This window comes from Austrofundulus limnaeus, unplaced genomic scaffold (genome assembly GCF_001266775.1).
Source record: "Austrofundulus limnaeus strain Quisiro unplaced genomic scaffold, Austrofundulus_limnaeus-1.0 Scaffold24, whole genome shotgun sequence".
Taxonomy (NCBI): domain Eukaryota; kingdom Metazoa; phylum Chordata; class Actinopteri; order Cyprinodontiformes; family Rivulidae; genus Austrofundulus; species Austrofundulus limnaeus.
The window spans coordinates 860,164-879,289 of NW_013952426.1; the positions used below are offsets into that span (position 1 = coordinate 860,164).

The 19,126-nt window shown below is 35.7% G+C and overlaps 1 protein-coding gene across 4 annotated transcripts in view; it reads left to right on the forward strand.

Moving 5' to 3' along the window:
* astn1 (astrotactin 1) overlaps positions 1–19,126 on the forward strand; it is a gene marked incomplete in the record, with an annotated part of 409,914 nt that overhangs the window by 67,907 nt on the left and 322,881 nt on the right. For all 4 annotated transcript variants that reach the window (XM_014004448.1, XM_014004449.1, XM_014004450.1 and 1 more), the window contains 3 exon segments: positions 1,664–1,845; positions 18,381–18,631; positions 18,836–18,978. In XM_014004448.1, coding sequence (XP_013859902.1) covers positions 1,664–1,845; positions 18,381–18,631; positions 18,836–18,978 — 576 coding nt within the window.

The following is a 19,126-nucleotide window of genomic DNA, read 5'->3' on the forward strand; positions in this document are numbered from 1 at the left end:
GAGTTTGTGGGATTTTATGTAAAACATTTTGCAACAGTAAATCAAAACTTAATACATCTATAACATTGACTACACTGTATGTTTATTTTTTTCTCATTTTAAATGTAATCTTGCAAAATTTTGACAGGATTATTTCTCTTTACTCTTTAAATTAACTTGAATAAAATGCAATCCTAAATGTCATGCTCTTACCAGAGTTTGTGGGATTTTATGTAAAACATTTTGCAAAATAAAATAAATGATTCATACTCTTTTTTTTATGAAGACCATTTAACACAAATTTAGAGGAACACTAATAAAAACTACAAGTTGTTTAAAAGGTTTTTGCATAATGATAGGAACAGTATCATTTTGWTTAGGCTTTGCTTCATTAGAAAGGAAATGATCCTTGTCACATTTTTCACGGTCTAACTTAGTCCCTATCTGAAGGGCCAGAAAATGAAATGCTTCACATTTATTTATTTAATTATTTATTTTTATCCATTAAAATGGCCCAAGGTRATACTTAGAAATGTTTAGATTATGGTTTAAATCTGGGAAAGTTCTGGAAAGTTGTAGTTTACATATGCAACATTTTCCTTTTTAATGTCATTCAGAATCTCAAGTATTTTTTAATTTCTTTTAGAATCMTGTTGCTTTGAAATATGAACTGTCCAAAGTGTTGGAAAACAAGTGTATACAAGAGACTATTAAGACTTTATTACGTATTGTTAAAAGTTTCTACATAATCTTACGATGAACAGAAAGTACAATCAGCTCCAGCATGAGCCGGCAGTTTTAGGAGGCAGAATTCAGTCTGCACTTCCAGTCACCTATTTTTCAGTTTGTGTCTCATTACTTACAAGTACGATGCTTCTTTGCTACACTTCATATTTACATAACAGAAAACCACCCATAAAGCTCTGTCATGCATTCATAATGTTTTCCATTTCTGCACTCGGTGTGTGTTTTGGCGTTCATCACTAATATAACAAACCAGAGGTGGGATGTATTGTCTGGGGAATTGAGGTATGACACGAAGCACAATGTTTCTCATGCTCCGCCGCTTCCATGAAATCACTGTTTACTCATTTTTATCTCTCTGGTTTAAACATTTTGTTGCATTTTTTTTCTTCTGTTTGCTCCTTTCAAGGTGGATGTAAAAGCTGGGAACTCAGAGAAGTGGATCACGCAAAAGTTTAAACAACCTAAATATTAAAACTGAACAGACATTTCTATGCATTAATGATTATAATAGATAACAAAGAAATTGTTACAACTGTTACATTTTGGAATCCATAAAATGCCCAGTATATTTTTCTTGTCAGCCAACTCTAAGTTTTAATCTTGTTTTTAATAAATTATAAATTATTATGTATTTATTTATTTTTTTGATTTTTTGTTTCTATGATTTTTTTCTTCCCTAAGCTTCATTTAGTAGTTAAATACTTATTTCCATTTTCTGCACATTTGGGTGTAACAAACATTTTTGACAGAAAAGCCCCAAACACGGTTCTGCATTACAAGGAGTCTAAATATTAAGCTTTCTCCACATACTTGCTAAATGCTAGCATTTTTGTGGATTGCCATCCTTTTATTGCCAGTATTTTTTCTGATAACCCCCCTCTGATTTAAACAGCACCAAGTTTTTCATCTGATGCCATTTGTCTTTTGTATTTGCCAGAGATCTCTGGGAACTCAGAGGACATCCCTCTGGTACGCTGGCGGCAGCAGTGGCTGGAGAATGGCACGCTGCTCTTTCATATCCACCACCAGGATGGCAGCATGAACCTCCCAGAACCGACCGAAKACCCGGCCAACGACTCCACGAAAGAAGAGCTTCGCATTTTGCACATCTCAGTGATGGTAAATCCTATTATTCAGGGTTAGGTGTTCAAACTGAGGCAAATGTGTCTGAAACCAATAGACACTATAACATTTAAACACACTTTATTTGCCAAAATTAGTACAATGTTTAAAAAGCATAGGGATTTAATTTTTTTTAAGTTTAGGGTATATACTGTAGTTTATTTCCCCTGATCTGATGCATTTTCCAGTGAAATCCTTATATAGATCTTTTTTTATTCTCCTTTTTTGTTTTCCATTCACCCAGTGTTGCTACTTTTCTATATTTAGCACAAAAATAGAAAATATTTTGTTTAGTAGATTGTCTCTTTGGTGATATCTCATAACAATGTTTTGATAATACTGTATTTCACTGTTCAGTCTTAAGACTTATGTGTTTTTTAGTGTTAGAGGTCAAAAATATTGCCCCGTGAAATTTTAATTTAACCACTATTTTATTAAATAACACTGAAAGATAATTTTATTACCATATTTTTATGAAGTGCACAGATTTAGAACTTCTGTTTGTTTTGTATGACCCATCAGAATCGGTGATCCCAGCTTAAACTGTTTTGAGTAAATAAAACATCACAGTGCATGTTTTATTACTTTAACAGGTTTGCAAATTAAATATATTTATTTCAAATTACATGCTAAAGTTATTTTTTTTGTTTGGTTTGTTTTTTTATGCAAGTTATTATTTGCAGCACAGAGGAACATTTTTTGTGTTCTCCATCTGTAAACTTACCTGTCTAATTTTATTAGTGAAAAGAGGACATTGTGGTTGTAGGAGGGTGATAAAACCCAAAGTGCAGACTGACACAAAGTATTTCAAAGGTAAACTAAAATACTTTATTCAACAAAAACAAAGAGCTGACGTCGCAGCAAAAACTTACACAACTTAACAACGGGATCACAAGGGCACGGGGAACACAAACCAGACCGTAGCATATAGCCAACAATGCAAAACTGATGTGAAGGTGGAAATAAATGGAATACATAGAGCTAAGGACGAGTGACTGCAGCTCAGATTAATGAGGAAAGAGGGACAGGTGAAGTGGGTGTGGCAAGCTGACAGAGGTTGAACAAGAGATGGCACAAGGAAAAAGTGGAATCTAACACAAGTAAGAAAAACAAAACACAAGAGTCACAAGGAACAAATAACCTGAATAAACCCAAAAGACTGTAGTCAGAAACAAAGCTAATCAAAACACAGGCAATGACAGATATATGCCCAGAATGTTGAGTAAGGTCTTAAATAAAATAACAAAATTGAAACTTTAAAAAAGCAAGAATTATTTTTTTCAGAGTTAAAACTTCTGAAAATGTAAAATTTGACACTGACAGCAGTGTGTGAACAGTGCTGTTTTGTTTTTTTGTCATACAGCAATAATTTAGCACAGAATAAAATGTGCTGTAACCAAATACACACAATGATAGTGGGACAGTGAGTTTTCTGCTCATTAAAATTAACAAATACTATTCTCCATTTTATGCCAAAGAAGGGTTAGCTTATGGCAGAACAACATACGTTTATGAAGTTTAAAGTACCAGTTAAAGAATGTAGATTTTTGTGTGCRTGCACTGTATCAAACCTTATCTGCAATGTTGGCAGAGTAGGAAATGAATCCTTAGAACTTTCTGCTTCCCTCCTCTTGCCCGAAGAAGTGTATATTTATTAGATCTAAGATATGCCACACCTACTCCCAGTGCCCTTTCCTAGCCCAAAGACATTACAATCACGCTTTGATGGATGATATGTATTTTCAGGCATTGAAAGCTTATTATATCTGCATACACAAATGATTAGTCAGCTTGAGAAGATGTGTGCCACCAGCTACTTCTGCTAAATGAAAGCATAGAGGCGCAACACCTTCAGACCACGATTTAATGATAAAGAACCAGCCTTGTCCTGTCCTCTGCATGTTTTGCATGAATTAGCAAACATCAAGTCAATCCTCTGGATGCAGAAGCTCAGGTGTTGATGGTATTTTTGAGTGAGATTAAAAGGCCAGTGCTCTGGCTCTGCTTCTTACCTCTTTTACTTTGCACTCGTCTCACTTTTCTACTCCCAGCTCTATCTGCATTTCACATCCCATCACCCTCAGGTCGGCAGCTTTCTGCTTTCTCATCTGCTAATTCGTCATCCTTGAAGGGCTGGGGTGGGTGGGGGGCAGCGCCTCCTTAAAAGTGCTTTCATGAAGGTATGAGCAGAGAAGGATTAACATGCAAATATGAGCAGACCATAACAACAGATGGAGACAGTGTTGCTACTGGGCTTCCCGGGCTCCACTGCAGCTTGCCGCCCGGCTAGAAGCCTTGACCTATAAATCGAAAGCCATGTCACTCGCTCCTTGTAGAAACAGAAAAGGTCCCATGAAGTCTGCTGTATGGACTTTTCAGCCTCACCTCATGTATGTCAAGAGATTGTTTTCCATTGAGTTTAACAGTTAAGTTTAACATCATGAGGCAAGACAGCAGCAGATCATGTGAAAGTTCAGTGATTTATTTTGATTCAGTTCTATTCAATTCGTTTATATAGTGCCAATTCACAACACAAGTCCTCTCAGGACTATTTTCATTGAAAAAGAAAAATCTCTATTTACAAATTTCATTTAAAACATATCCAAGTACTTTTCCGTTTTTTCTCATAAAACATTAGTGAGATCCGTTGAATAGTATTAAAAATGGTGATAAAATAATTGTGTAACTTTTTGGTTTTCTTGTGACTTGGTAGCAGTTAATCCAGTGTCACAAATGTGTGGCACTTTGTGTAAAACCTGGCATCAGTCTCAGAAATGAAGTATTGAATTTACTTAACCAAGTTGAGTAAATGTACAGTGACTTGCTCAATGTCTTTAAAAGAAAAATTAGTGATTCTCTTTAATGAACTTACACAACAGAACTTGGTTAAGTAAGTTCAACACTTCATTTTTTAGAGTGAATGATGCAAAACCTATGTAAACCATGAGATATTCATACAGATTAATACATACATGAATTTGTTTGGCATACAGCATATGTTTTTTTATTTACCATTGTAATATGAATTGTTCATATTTGCAGCTATTTGAACATACAGTAAGTTGCTGTGTCTACTAAAACTAGTGCTTTGGATTCAGAATAATTTAGTGACAGCTTTTTGTTTCAGGCAGCCTAAATCTGGGCCTCCATCCGGAAGAAAAAAGAGCCAGTCAAACAAAAATAACTCATCAATATGCCAGCGGTAATTTATTACAACACAGAAACAGTGTGTCAGTGCTCCCCTATAGTTTAAATTTGCAGGTTCAAGTAAAGCAAAGAGCTTTGTTTTGTTGATGAATTTAGTTTCATGATAAAGAATTATTTGCAAGATCCCAAGAGTTAAATGTTACCCCTTTTGGCTCATTAAGGTATCGCTAAACCCAGATGATACTAATAAAACTATTTAGCATTCATTTTTTACCTAAATTACTAATTTTTAGCTATTCAGTAGTTTCCCCATGTTTCCCCATGTGCTTGAAAATTAACACAGAGCAGAAAATGAAGAAACTGCTAAACTCTATTTTATAAATAACAGAACCCAAGGTGATTCACTCTGAATGAGTCACATCTGCAGCTTTTAAGGACTCCTTACCACTGGCCCTGTTAGAAAGAGGACTCAACCTTACTGAGCCTGACTGCCGTTTTTGTGTTTATAGGTTTGTCAAACCAGGCTGTATTATTACTCAGTAATTTTCATTTTAATGATTTGATCACCTGAAGAAGTCTAATTTATAAAGGCTGAGTCAGTGTGTTTTGGAAACCTGGTGTTATGAAGCTTGAAGCCTCCTCTCACTGAGTGGTTCAAAGTATGTCCCCATGCAGTTACATCAACAAGGTGACCACCATGTCCTGGCTGCAGCTAGTCATCAATAATAGATGACTAACCTTGTGTATGTCTGTACCAACACCAGGTGAGACACTGGCAGTTCAAACACAAATTTGACTTTAGCTCAAACCCCACGGGCACACACAGTTACAAAGTAAATCCCCAAACTTTGGTGCTAAAGACAAATAAAAACACTTTATATTTGAAATGGCATCATGTATTCAGTGAGCCATTATTGGTTCATCTATTGAGACTCTTAAGCTCCAGTGTATCTCTGCTATGCACATTTCTCCCCTTTTAATTTACAAATTTTAATCAGCTGCTGTTTTGCTACAGGGCCTCAATGGATCAATCCAATCAGCACATGCAGTATGGAGGCATCCAAACCAAACCAAGCCAATTACATTATATGATTGTCTAATATTTTCAAGCTCAGGGGTTAGATTTGATGTTTTTTATGATTGTTTTTTTCCTGTTGTGACTGTTTTAGCTTTKTTKTTTTTTTTTTTTTTTTTTTTCTCTGAAGTAAAATAACAAACAACTTCTTAACTGGCGCTGACAGTTTTATGAAAGACAAACATAAACTTGGATATTCAGTTCTAAAATGTTTGGAAATGAAGAATAGTGGATGAATTGGTACTTTCTAAAAGGGACATTCAGGTTGTGTATCTTGCGATAGTGTTCATTTGGCTGTGTAGGGTTATTCCAGAAATTGGGTTTAATGAAAACTCAGTAAGTTAACCCTGAGTTTAGGAAAACTACTTTTTTTCCCTGAAAGTAATACAAAATTATACTCAGATTCTGTAGTCATGGTAAATGACTTTGTGACATGAACCTACCCTTTTTTGTCCTCTATTGCTGTTCATAGAGGGACTTGGGAATACTCTTTGTCCAGCCGTCCATATTGTGAGCTGGATACTGATTTAGATGTTGATGTGTGGCTGGTCCTTATCAAAAATAGGGCCGCCACGTCATAATCCAAGATATTCACCACTACACATTTATGTAAAACCATCACCTCAATATTTTGAGAAAACTGTTTTCTAGTTTTTTTATTGCCCAAAAGCAATTTCCTCAAATGACTGTCAAATGATTGGGTCAAAAATAAGCAATGTGCTGTGTTACTATCTGGTGTTTCTTCAAGACAGGTGTGGCCAGTAGAGCTGCCAAAGATTAATCTACAATGGCCGAGGCCATCATCAGCCTCCCCTGGCTCTTGAACCATTGAGTATTATCCTTCACCTTTTAAACTTATTGTGTTGCATTGAATCAAAAATTACAAGTTTACCATTGATATAAAACTATTTTCATGTTTAATTCAGTTAAAAAATACTGAAGTCACACACTCAGGCTTAGCACTTCGGACCTTGTGCACCACATCAGACAAGAGAAAAAAACAACTTCACTTCTTATTAACATTGTGATTCTTACCCATTTGAATATCTTGCATCAAAAACATTAAGCTTTACTTGCATTCCCTGTTCAGATTCAGTATAACAGTTCACTATTCAAATTCCTTAGCAATGGGGACATTTGTGTATGTGTACTGCTTGTTTCCTTTCAGTTGACCCTGGCAATTGGAGATTTTGGGAATCCATTGATTATGGCTTTGTATTGCTATGCTATTACCTAAAGGCAAAAAAAAGACAAAAAAAAAAAAACAACACTTTATAACATCAGTGTAATCAGCCTTATTGGAATAAAAGGTCTGTGTTCTCCACTCTACATCTACACATGGTTTGTGTGTTTCCACCAGCATCAGTTTTTTTTTATATTTTAGAACACTGTTACCCCTGCATGTGTTGATACCTAAGTGAGCTTAAGTTTTGTGTTTAAGAAAGATATGAGCTAAAAAAAACACTTCATAAATATTCAGCTCAAGTCTGTGCCATCGGAATGCCTATTCATCTCTCTCTCATTTTCTCCTTTTAGAAATTTGACTATTAAGCAGCATGAAAAAAAATACACTGTCAAAGTTGGGTTTTTTTTCCGACAAGCAAAGTTTTGAAAGATTAACATCTTCTATTTAAACTTTAAGCTGTTTTTTTTTTTTTTTGTGGATACACAGGAAACAGGATGATTCTGTTATTTCTTCCACAAAAAAAATTCTGCTGAAGCTATGATGGCAGATGGATAAAGTAATCAGAACCAGACAGACTGTAACATAAGAAAGGAAAAAAAATTCAGGAACCAGCAGCATAAAACTTATCATGACCTACTTCCTATGGGCTTCTCAGTTTCATTGATTATGTGTATTTTTTTGAAACAGTATCCCTCTGATTGGAACTGTACAGTCTCAGGATGGTATCAGTTTGTACTGAAGTAATTTTATATGTTTGTGAATATATATGAAGATAAAGAATAATATTTAAAACCATAGCTATACTTGGAAAAGTGTGACACATAAATGTCAACAAAATTTTAGAAAAAGTTCAAATTTAATATTTTTTGCTTTTTATTTTCTCTGTTGCTGTTTTATTAAAATTCTGCTTTTTAAATGTATAGCCTACTCCTAAAAATGTACCCTTGGTAGTCATGAGAGATTTTTAAGTGTTTCCAGTTTATTAAAGGGGAGGTATTATTCAAAATCAACTTTTTTAGCTTTATATCATCAGAAACATACCCAGAATGTTGCTTTAACTCATAYGTACATGTTTGCAAAATCCTTAAATCACCTGTGCTAGCTAGTATGTGGAACTGCATACATGCTCGTTAATACAAAGCGCCACCTATTCGTACATAGCTCTTCCCTGAAGCTCAGTTTCCAGCCGAGCTCCCCCCGATGCATTGCTGTGATGACGTGCTGAAGTGGGAGTGTTTCAAATGGTAGGGGATTCTTAAAGAGACAGAGGCCAGTTTCAAGACATTTAGATAAGCTATGATACAAAGTCAAATTTATTTTGGAAATATGCTTTTTTTTAACAACTGAAGGTATAGAATTGAACTCTGTGCCTGGGAAACACATAATAGTCCCCCTTTAATATGTTCTGTCAATGTCTGTGTGTGTGTGCCTGCAGCATTTGCAAAGCATCATGAACCACTTGATGTAGGATTTTAGTGAAACTTTCAGAAAGTAATCACTAGTTGTTAATTTACAACTCAACTTTTGGAGTCAGTCAAATTTAGGAATGTCACCACAGCTAATCATCCCTATCCAAAACAAAAATGGATATAAGCAGCAAATTATTACATGTATTGAGCTTAACTCAATGTGATAGTAGCCGAGAGTCATCCTCAACAACTTCTATTTACCCATTTTAACAAAAGCTTTAACATTTTGTTGAAAAAATGTACTTTCACAGCCCCAAAACACCTGATTTTTTTTATACTGGCTTTCACACAAACACATAAATGCGCAATGTACTCATAGCGCCTGGCATATTGTTTTTTAGGAGGAAAATGGTTGTTGTGACATTGCTTGGCTCTTAGAAATATTGACACGTTTAGCCTCCTAAAACCTGCATTAATAACATTGATCGTATAAACCTTCGATCAATGTTGCCCTGTCCATTTGTAGAGGAGTAGCCTCTGATGAATCCCAGACCCCTGAGGTGCTCGCTGAGCATCACAACTTGGTGTGTTTGTGAAAAAGTCTGCAGAGCGAGACAAATCAATCCATAGCTTCCCTGTGGGATGTCAGGAAGGCACTCAGTCCAACTGCTGACCTGTCTGAATCGTGGCTCATTATCTCATGCAGACATGCTTTGGCTTCTCAACAACACAAAAAACAAAGTCTATGTTTTAATATAAAACACAGTTTTTTCATTTCACAAATATAGCACCTGATATGTTCATTTAACTTTGATTTTAATACATAAAAGCTTTTTCTAACCATTCATTTCTGTTTAGCCATAGCTTTGTTAAATGTTGATTAAAACATTCATTGAGTACAGGATTGATCTGCTACAGTATWTAGGTGGATCTATAACAAACACGGTTGATAAAGAATGAAACAGTCCAAGCAATCATCCACAACATTTATGCTGATTGTGTTCTTTGTTGCCCGCCTCATGTATAAAAATATCTTCAACAAACACCTTTACAGTGACAGTGGGGACGTTACCTTAGAAAATGTAAATGTCAGCATTTTCAATTCCTTTATGTTTCTGTCAGTTTAATTTAAATAAAAGTGCTCACGTAAGCTAAGCTTATTGCACAAATGAGACACAAACACACTTTCGAGCACAAAGTGCATGATGTAAAGTACACGTTTTCTGATTTGTATTTCTACTTTCTGGTCCTGTTTCTGTGAATTGCGTCTCTGTGAACACAGAGGAGAAGTTAGTTCAATTTGATGTATCGTCAGCATCAATTAATTTCCGCTCTCTGTAGAGATTTTAGCTGGTGTCTTATAAAACGGGTTGCGTGCTTCTAATAAACCTGACTTGCATAAGAAGTGAACTGTTACATGCTGCTTGGGTAGTTTATTATTACTTTGCAAGAGTAGAAGATGCCACGCTTGCTTCAAGAAATAAAATGAAGCCCAGACTTTTCTTTCAATTCAATTTCCTATACAGACATTCTTGGCAGGATTGAATCCTGAAAGAAAGGACAAAAGAAAAAATGTACTAAAGACAGTAAAAGGTAGACACATCAGTAGAGCTTCGGCTTTTAGTATTTCTTCATTTAGAAATTGCAATCACACCTGCTTGGTAATATTTTATCTAATGGCTAATATCTGAAGAACAAAAGGACATCTGTCTTGTGCCCATTGTTTTTAATATTTAAATATTAATTAGGTTAAATTAAACATGTAGGGATTCTTCTAATTACACACATGCTTTAGTGCTGTAGTAACCATTTCATAGAATAATATTAGAACTTTAAAATTTCCAAACTAGTTTGTTGTACTATAATCACAATTGCATTTTAAAAAAGGGGCTATGATGTATTTTCCAGGCACATAGTTCAATTCTACTGTATATCACAATCAAGTAACTGTATTTCCTTCAGTTGTTATGAAAATGTTGTATATATCAAAAATTTGACTTTGCATCATAGATTTGACCACTGTGGGTTAAAAGAAAATTGATCTGACCAAAATCTATAAACGTGTGACACAAGTTTTGTCCAAGTCAGTAAGAAAATAATTTAAGATGATCTCATTCATTGAAAAGCSATTGTTTCCATGGAATTTAGTTTTATCATATCTCCACAAACATCAGAATTCTCCACACAAATCTGCAACAAATATTATTAATCATTTTGCAAAGCACTGGCTTAACTTTAAATTTCCAGATTTTTTGCATAAACTATTTTGTTTTGGATTACTAGCTGTCATATGCCTCAGCTCACTTCATAAAACATAAACTGCAAAAAAAATGTACTTAATGAATATAAAAAAGTCAGTGTGTTTTTTTTTTATCTCAGGAAGTAGTCTTGTTTGATGAGTCACCTGTTTTAAAAGAAAACAAAAGAACAAATATGGTCCTTTCAACTTTCTTGTTGAAAGCATCCTATATGAACAAAATCCCAATGTACAGCAGGGATTATTATTGTTTTTTTTTTCTGTTTTAGAAATGTAACTTTTCTTGCCTGATAAATTAAGGAAAATGAATCACCTTTATGTCCTGGTATTGCTGCCAAGCAGTTGCTTTTGCAGCCACATTAAAAAATAGTATCCTGCCACTGATTTATTCATTGCAGCATGGTTACTTAATTGTGTTGTGTCAGAAGGACATGCAGGGAGTTTGACCCCACTATGACCCTATTGACAGTATGGCCAATATTGGGGTCACTCTACGCATTTTAATGTTGCCAGTTATTCTGCCTCATTTTCCCTTTGACCTAGCAAAACAGTGAATAGGAACAATTAAATTGTCAAATCAAATTACTTTTTTGCTGTATGTTTACAGTTGAGTGTAAAATAAGACAGAGTACATTGTACATTGTCCCTATATATAATATATATATATATATATATATATATATATTACCACAGGAAAGTTTAAAAATATGTCATTTCATTTGTTATGACCCTCTTGCGACTACCAAATGACGTTACTAAAAAAAGTATGAAAGATGATACAAGCATGTGGATTTCTCATTTCAGTTCAGTATTTTCCCAGGAACCAGACCTCTGTTTCTAATTGCTGCACCTGCTTCCATCTTCCTGTTCACCATCATCATTAATAAAAATCTACAGTTTCTAGCTTTTTTCCAGTTAGACTGTTAATTAGGTTTATTGTCCTGTTGGGTTTTATTTTGGTTATAAAGTCACTAAAAAGACTTTCAACTATTTACAAATGTTCCTGCCACATATAAAGCCATGATACAATCCACAATGATCAAACGGGGTCTGAAATATCATAGTTTTCATGCTTTGTTACCTTCATTGAAATACACCAAATTAAATCAAATGATGTATGCCAGTTTTGTCATTAATTCTCATTTCCAGTGGAGGGAACATTGTGTTATGTGTATAAAATAAGATTTTTGACCTTCATGTTTGTTAAATATCAAAAATCAGCACCAAATCCTAAAGTATAGGAGTCCTCACATACAGTATCAGTCCACAAATGGTACTTGTTCTTATACTTTCACAATAGTTGTAATACCAGCTGCATAAAAGGATGTATTTAGTATTTGAATCATGTAATTTACTTCCATTAATACAGCAGCTTGATATCAAATTCAATCAATGGCCCTTCTGCAGAGGTAATGTTTATTACATTATAAACAGGAAGCTTCTTTTTGCTATCTTGTTGCTGTCAGAAAATCCAGATCTTTCCGCCTTCCTGATTCTTAATGCCTCACAACCACAAACTAAATGACAGATTGATAGTTCAGCTCTGATACAATGTCTGCTCTATCATCTTGAGAGAGGCCATGTCTTTTCTCCTCCATTCAGGACTTATATGACAGGGGTGTAAGTCATAAGGAGCACTGGTGCCATTACAACATCATCCCCATCCGTTAGTAAGTGGATTATGGGGCTGGAGCTCTGGCATGCCTTGATGTGTGGTTTGGTTTTATTGGCAATATAAGAGCACAGTCCACTCAGTCCCCACTTTGATTCGAAGTAATCCTGGCATTAAACTGCTTTTTTCTTTTTCATAGTTCCTGTATTATAACCCTCTAAGCAGGGGTGCTAATGTGGTTTGACGAGCTTTACTTGCTTTTGTCACTGAGGTTGATTTGATTGAAAAGCTTTTGAGGTACTTGCCATTAGGCATCTTATTCTGCTTTGTTCAAGGATGAAAAAATGTAGGGGTGCTTAATAATAAATTTTAGACTAATAATTATTGATATGTCCCCTTTAAAAATGAGAATATTCTTAAACCAACCTGACATTTGCACAAGAAAAGATAAACACAAAAACACAATTTCCATATTCTAATTGTTGTCTCTTATTTTCTTCCTGGACATGTTTTCCATCATGTTACCACAACAATTATAAAATGCAGATGTTGCACGATCACGTGTTTTGCAGAAATGTTTAACAAGACTTCAACATAATTTCACCCCTCCTCCTTTCCCATGAACACCTTCTTAGCTGTGACAGCTCATCCCTCGACTCCCACTACTTTTCCTTTGACTGAAGCAGATTCTTTACTGTCAGTTTTCCACGCACACGTCTCAGCCATAATCAGTGTTGACGATAGTAGATGTTACACCTCAGGCATGTGTTCAAAGAAGCATGCTCTCAATCTAAAAGATCATCCTGTGCAAGAATGTACAGCATATGTTGTAACACAAGCCGTAAAATCTGCATTATGTATAATCTTAGGAGTTAACTTTTTTTTGTTTTTCTAAACCAATTAGGTATCTTGAAGTTTTGTTTTAGTTTGCCTGTTTCTTCATATAATCCCTAAGTGACTCCATGACGTTTATATCAAGAAGCTGTGGGGAGCCCACCATCTGTTGCAGAGCTTTTTCTTTCCTGTCAACGAAGAAAGCTCTTTATCATTATAGCTGCATGCTTTGATTCCATTGTCATTATTCAGAATCAATTTGGAACTGATCAAATGCTTCACTGTTGGCACTGTTTGACTTAAAAAAAATTGTAAGTGACCTATTTTTTTTTTGCATTGTCTTATAATTTAAGGGTAAAGCACAAAGTAAAAAAAAAACACAAAGTTTCACAAAATGCTGTTTGGGAGCACTATGTCCCAATGTGCATTCATTGCAATTTTTAAACACATTGTATTTAATGTAGTTATTATTTGAAACGTCTTCAGAATCAATTGGAAGGCTCCACTGACATTTACAAAGTCATTTACTCTAGACAGATCCCATCTCACTGCAAGTTCTGGGTGTCAGAACTTTTATCCAAAATAAATATTTAGTAGATCCTCTAAAATAATAACCTTAAACCTTATGTTGTGTTCCAGTCAATTTTAACTGAAATAAAAGTTTTATCTCTGAAAATTGTAGTTAAATTATTCAGACTTCTTCAGTCTGAGGAGTTGTAGGTAAATTCAGCTTCATAAGCAGTACTTTCACATGGTGGACAAACAAGTTTAATGATGACAATCAAAACGGGTTGTTCAAATGCAAAACAGGACAATCAGCCTAACAACTGATTGTTAGTGCTCTGCTTATCACCTTTGTTCACAAAGGGCTGAGTCATACTCACAACAACATCATTGAGTCTCTTGGAGAAGAGACAAAACATTTTTCAACAAAGAAGAACCCGTACAGAGGGCATACTCTTTTTTTTACAACATAAATTGTACTGATGATGGACGAGTGTCTCTTAGCTTTTAGGGGACACTGCCCTTTCAAGCAGTTTTTGCCAAGCGAGCCATCTAAATATGGCATAAAGATATGGGCAATGTGTTATTTTTTATGGTCAGTCTTGGTGGAATGGTCATTTCTGACTGGATACACAAAATTGTTTAACATGAAATGAACACAACTATAATCAACTACAGTAGGAAGTCCCTGCTGGAAACACAAAATGGGAGATTTTACACAAGCAGAGAACATTCCCTGGTTATACATTAAGTATTTACATACTGAAAAACTGATATTGAGTTAATCTGCCTCAACCTTTTTTCATTAAGCCCTTTTTGTCTTAGTTTTATGGTAATGTTTGATGTCAGTAAAAGCTGAATAGCATATTAGGGAACACAAAAACTGCTCCAGTCACTCTCCTTATAGTCATTGCCCTCTTGATAATCACAATTAAATGTTTTGCTGCTAATCACTTCATTATGTTCAATGGCTCATTGCAAAAACTGGCTATGCACATATGCACAGCAATATTGTAGCTACTGACCCATAATTCAAATGGGACAATGGCCCAACAAATATTGTGTATATGTTGCTGTAGCTGTACATAAGATATTCCATTCATTTCCTGTCCTCTGTCAAGTTAATGACCAAACGTTAGTGTCAATACAAAGCTGTATTAAATCCATATACTTAGAATCACAAATTATTTGAGCATTCCCCTAACCATACAGTCATATCCACAGCCATCCTATTCTACACTGAGCCTAAGGCATACATTAGCATAAAGCAGCAGTGTCTCGCGAGATGCAGTGAAAATTTTTAGTTTGATTAACGTGAATATACTTCCCAATAATGTGTCTAAGATTGGCACATTCATCTAGCCTAATTTGATTGTTGCTTACTCCTATTATGAGTTTAAAAAATGCAAAGCAATTGGAGTATAATGAGTTTGTATTTTCTAGAGAGTGAGGTATTTGTTTTGCAGTGTGTTTTCCTCTAAGGATAAATCTTTCAATACAACATTCTAATTATGCCTTTGCTTAATGTAAACATTGATTAGTGCAATTTTAAGTGTGCTACTCTTAAACTTAATTGAATTGATCAGTGGCAAATAGATTGAAATTGCATAACTCAACATTCTCCCAAAACAATCTGTTTAGAAAGAAAAAAATGCAGGAGCTTTTTTTTATTTAGAAAATAGTAATTGTTTTTCTTATTGTCAATGAGGGTCATTATCGATGACTTGTGGAATGCTGGAAATTTAATCATCGCAAACTAAATGACTCAAGTCTCCTCTCTGACCAGTATGCTTTTTGATTTACTGCTTAAGTGGCTCATATCACAGTGTCATTTGTTAATGTCCTTGACTATGCAGATTAAGCATACAAACACATGCAAATAGGCTTCTACTTTTGCCAATTTGGATTAATACAAGCAACAAAAACCCATTTATATTCAGCCTCAGTTGCTAATACGTTTGAAAAAAAAAAAGGAATGTTTTATGCAAATTAGTGATTAAACCTTTTTTTATTGGATCAATTTGCATATATTTCCAGAATTGATTTGGCTTGGCCAGCACATTGTTTCATTGAAAGTGTCTATAATTTTATTTCATTATTTATAAAAAAGTTACATTTATAATTTTCTGCTGAATTCTGACCAGGTTCTTACATTTTTCTTGTCTGGACTGACGGGTTTGTTTACATTGTACCAAAAGAAAGTTCCAATTTCTAACATTTTTTTTTAATTCAGGTTATCTGGCACAGAATAAAGTCAAAGCGAAACAGAGTCCAGTTTTAACAGAATGTAGTGTTTTTTTTCTAAATTTAAGTATATAGGTGTCTAACGTATCCTTAAATAAAACATTGTTTTGCTCAAAAGCTACTTTAATGATTGACTGTTTCCTACCACCAACATTTAAAAGAAAAAAAAATGCCTCCTGTTGTGATTTCCCAGAACACGTAGCCAGCCTACACATTGAGAATGAAGAGTTCTGTTAAAAAATAAATAGTCAGGTACATAAGTAAAGATGTAAGTTGGAAGACAAAGTCTTCAAATTCTATCCATAATTTTACAGTTACCCTTTAGCAGCATGTACAACCTAAACTGAAGGCTTTTAGTGTACTTTTTGGAACACCCTGATTATAAGTCTAGACTAGAAAAAAAAATGCATGAACTAGTTTTAACATTTACCTTGAAGTAGATTGTCCAGTTTGTTTTCTCTAATTTCATAATTTTCTGACTAAGGCAGTCATTCATTATTTTTAAATAAATCCATCTCCGGTGGCAAATTGCAGCCGTCTGACTCCCCGTACCATCATCTTGACATTTTCATAACTCAGTTTGACATTTTCCAAATTGCTAAATTTATCTCATTTTTATTCATTTTGTTGCCCTGCTGCTAGCATCAAATTAGTGATGCAAAGAAGGTAAATTGCACATGCTGAACATGGAAGGGCATGCCCTAAAGTCATACCTGTGGCCTCATCTCTTATGTCTCTGCTCTAAATTCTCTTTATAGTTACCTTTAAAAATGCAAACGAATAGCACGAGACATGGAGTAGGTCAAAACATGACAGGAACCATCTTTTGGCTCATCTCACAAAGAAGGTACCAAACTGAGAATTGCTCTTGAACTCTCCTGTGTTTGTACAGGCTGTGTGCTTTTGACTTGCAGTGACTTTGATCCATATTCTACATCTTGACAGGATTCTCTGACTCTTCTCCTGCCTTCCCTTCTCTCCCTTTGACGTTCACCCTGTCGCAGACTTCCTCCCTTTCAAGTGTCTGTCTGATTCGGTTTCTGTCCTCTCTGCTAACCTCTCCTCAGGGCAGGATCATTGCCCCTCTTCTGTCCATCTTGTACCATCTCTCCACCCTCTGTAGGCGTAGATGTTGCCATATCTCTTTACCCCATGGAGTGTCTCAGAAGTCATTAAAATCAGAGAGGAAAAGGGGCTGCATGGAAGTACTCATGTGACCTAACCCAGTCAGCTGGTATCTCTTCTCGAGTAAATGTACAGCATGACAGGGTATTCTGACATTGGTGACGTTTTGGGCTTCCATAGAGTGTGAGCAAAAGTAATTTCCACTTTGGTCGGATTCTAGGTTTGTAATGAATATTGTACGAGTCCTGATCTCACTGCTAACATATCACATTGCCAGACAGGTTCAACACTCGGCCAATACTAAGACTTATTTTCTACCTAAAACAGTATTTTCGTTTTATTTTTTGGGTTTTGTTTTTTTTTAGCTTTCATTTTGATGTGGACTAACCATGCCATTTTGAAACATCCACCAATGACAAAATGAAAAACAAAATCTCAAATTCAGTCAAGTTTTCAAGGTCAGACAGTACTTGTTTCAAAACTGCAAAGGCAAAATAACAACACAGGGCTCAATGGACTGGAGATGGATGTGGTTCTGTTGTTACATTACCAGGCAACCTCGCTTTAGTAAACAGGAAGAATTTCACAAAATGGTCTAAAGAAGAGGTTATTCATTATTTATTTGAGCTTTTTCCCATGGTTTCAAGTGTTTGTCAGTAATCATAAAGTGATGTGTAAAGCCAAGTCAACCAAATGTTGCCTCTTATTTATCACTGAAACACATCACATCTAATTAAAGTATGTTCTAATCTGCAAATGTCTAAACTACTCCCTAAAAAAACAAAAACAAAAAAATTAAAATGATGTTTCTAGCTGCCTAGAGATTCATTGTGTTCCTGTTTATAGAAATCAGTTTAAGTACCATGGTTTGTACTCTTTTTTTTCAAGGTGAAATGGTTGCCATCAGAGCTACTAGCATTTAAAACATTGTAGGCAGTATTCAGCAACTTTCTAGCTGCAACCTTTTCAAAATCTTGCTTTTGGCATCATGACTTTGACTTTGATCCTATATTCTACTTGGCAAGAGTTTCTGACTCTGTTCCCACTTTTGACGCTTTCTGCTCTCTCTCTCTGCCTTTGTCTTTCTTCTCCCTCCCTGTTTTCTGTCTCTGCTCCAAATGCTACCCATCTCCCCTCAGGGTGGGATGATTGCCCTTCTGCTGTCCGTCCTGTGCCTTGTCCTGATCCTGTACACTCGCAGGCGCTGGTGTAAACGCCGCCGCATCCCTCAGCCCCAGAAGAGCGCCAGCGCCGAGGCAGCTAATGAGATCCACTACATCCCGTCAGTACTGATGGGAGGGCAGGCCCGGGAAAGCTTAAGGAACTCGAGAGGTCAGGGGCCAAACTCCAGTGGCACCCTCAGCATCCGGGAGACACCGATTTTGGACGGGTAAAAGTCTGAATAGGCAGACTATGTGGGAGTGGTTAATTCTAATCTGGAGCAGTCTGAAACAGGCTGCAATAAAGCTACAGTGCACTTTCTGATACACTTATAAAAATCTCTAACGCTCCATCAAATCACCACTTGGGACAATAATTCAAATTCTTTAGGCCAACATAAAGAAACTCTAACTAAGTTCAACCTGATCCGCAGATATGAGTACGACATCACGGACCTTCGTCACCATTTGCAGAGAGAGTGCATGAATGGTGGGGAGGAATATGCCAGCCAAGTGACCCGAACTCTGGACTCTCTTCAAGGCTGCAACGACAAGAATAACATGGACCTGACACCTGGTAAGTAATCTGCACAAACAACCTGAACAGACAGAAAAGGGAACAAGACCAAACCTTCTACAGATGGCAGATTTTCATTAGCAAAAATTCAGTTTGGTGTATGTATGTGTGTATGTACACTCACCGGCCACTTTATTAGGTACACCAC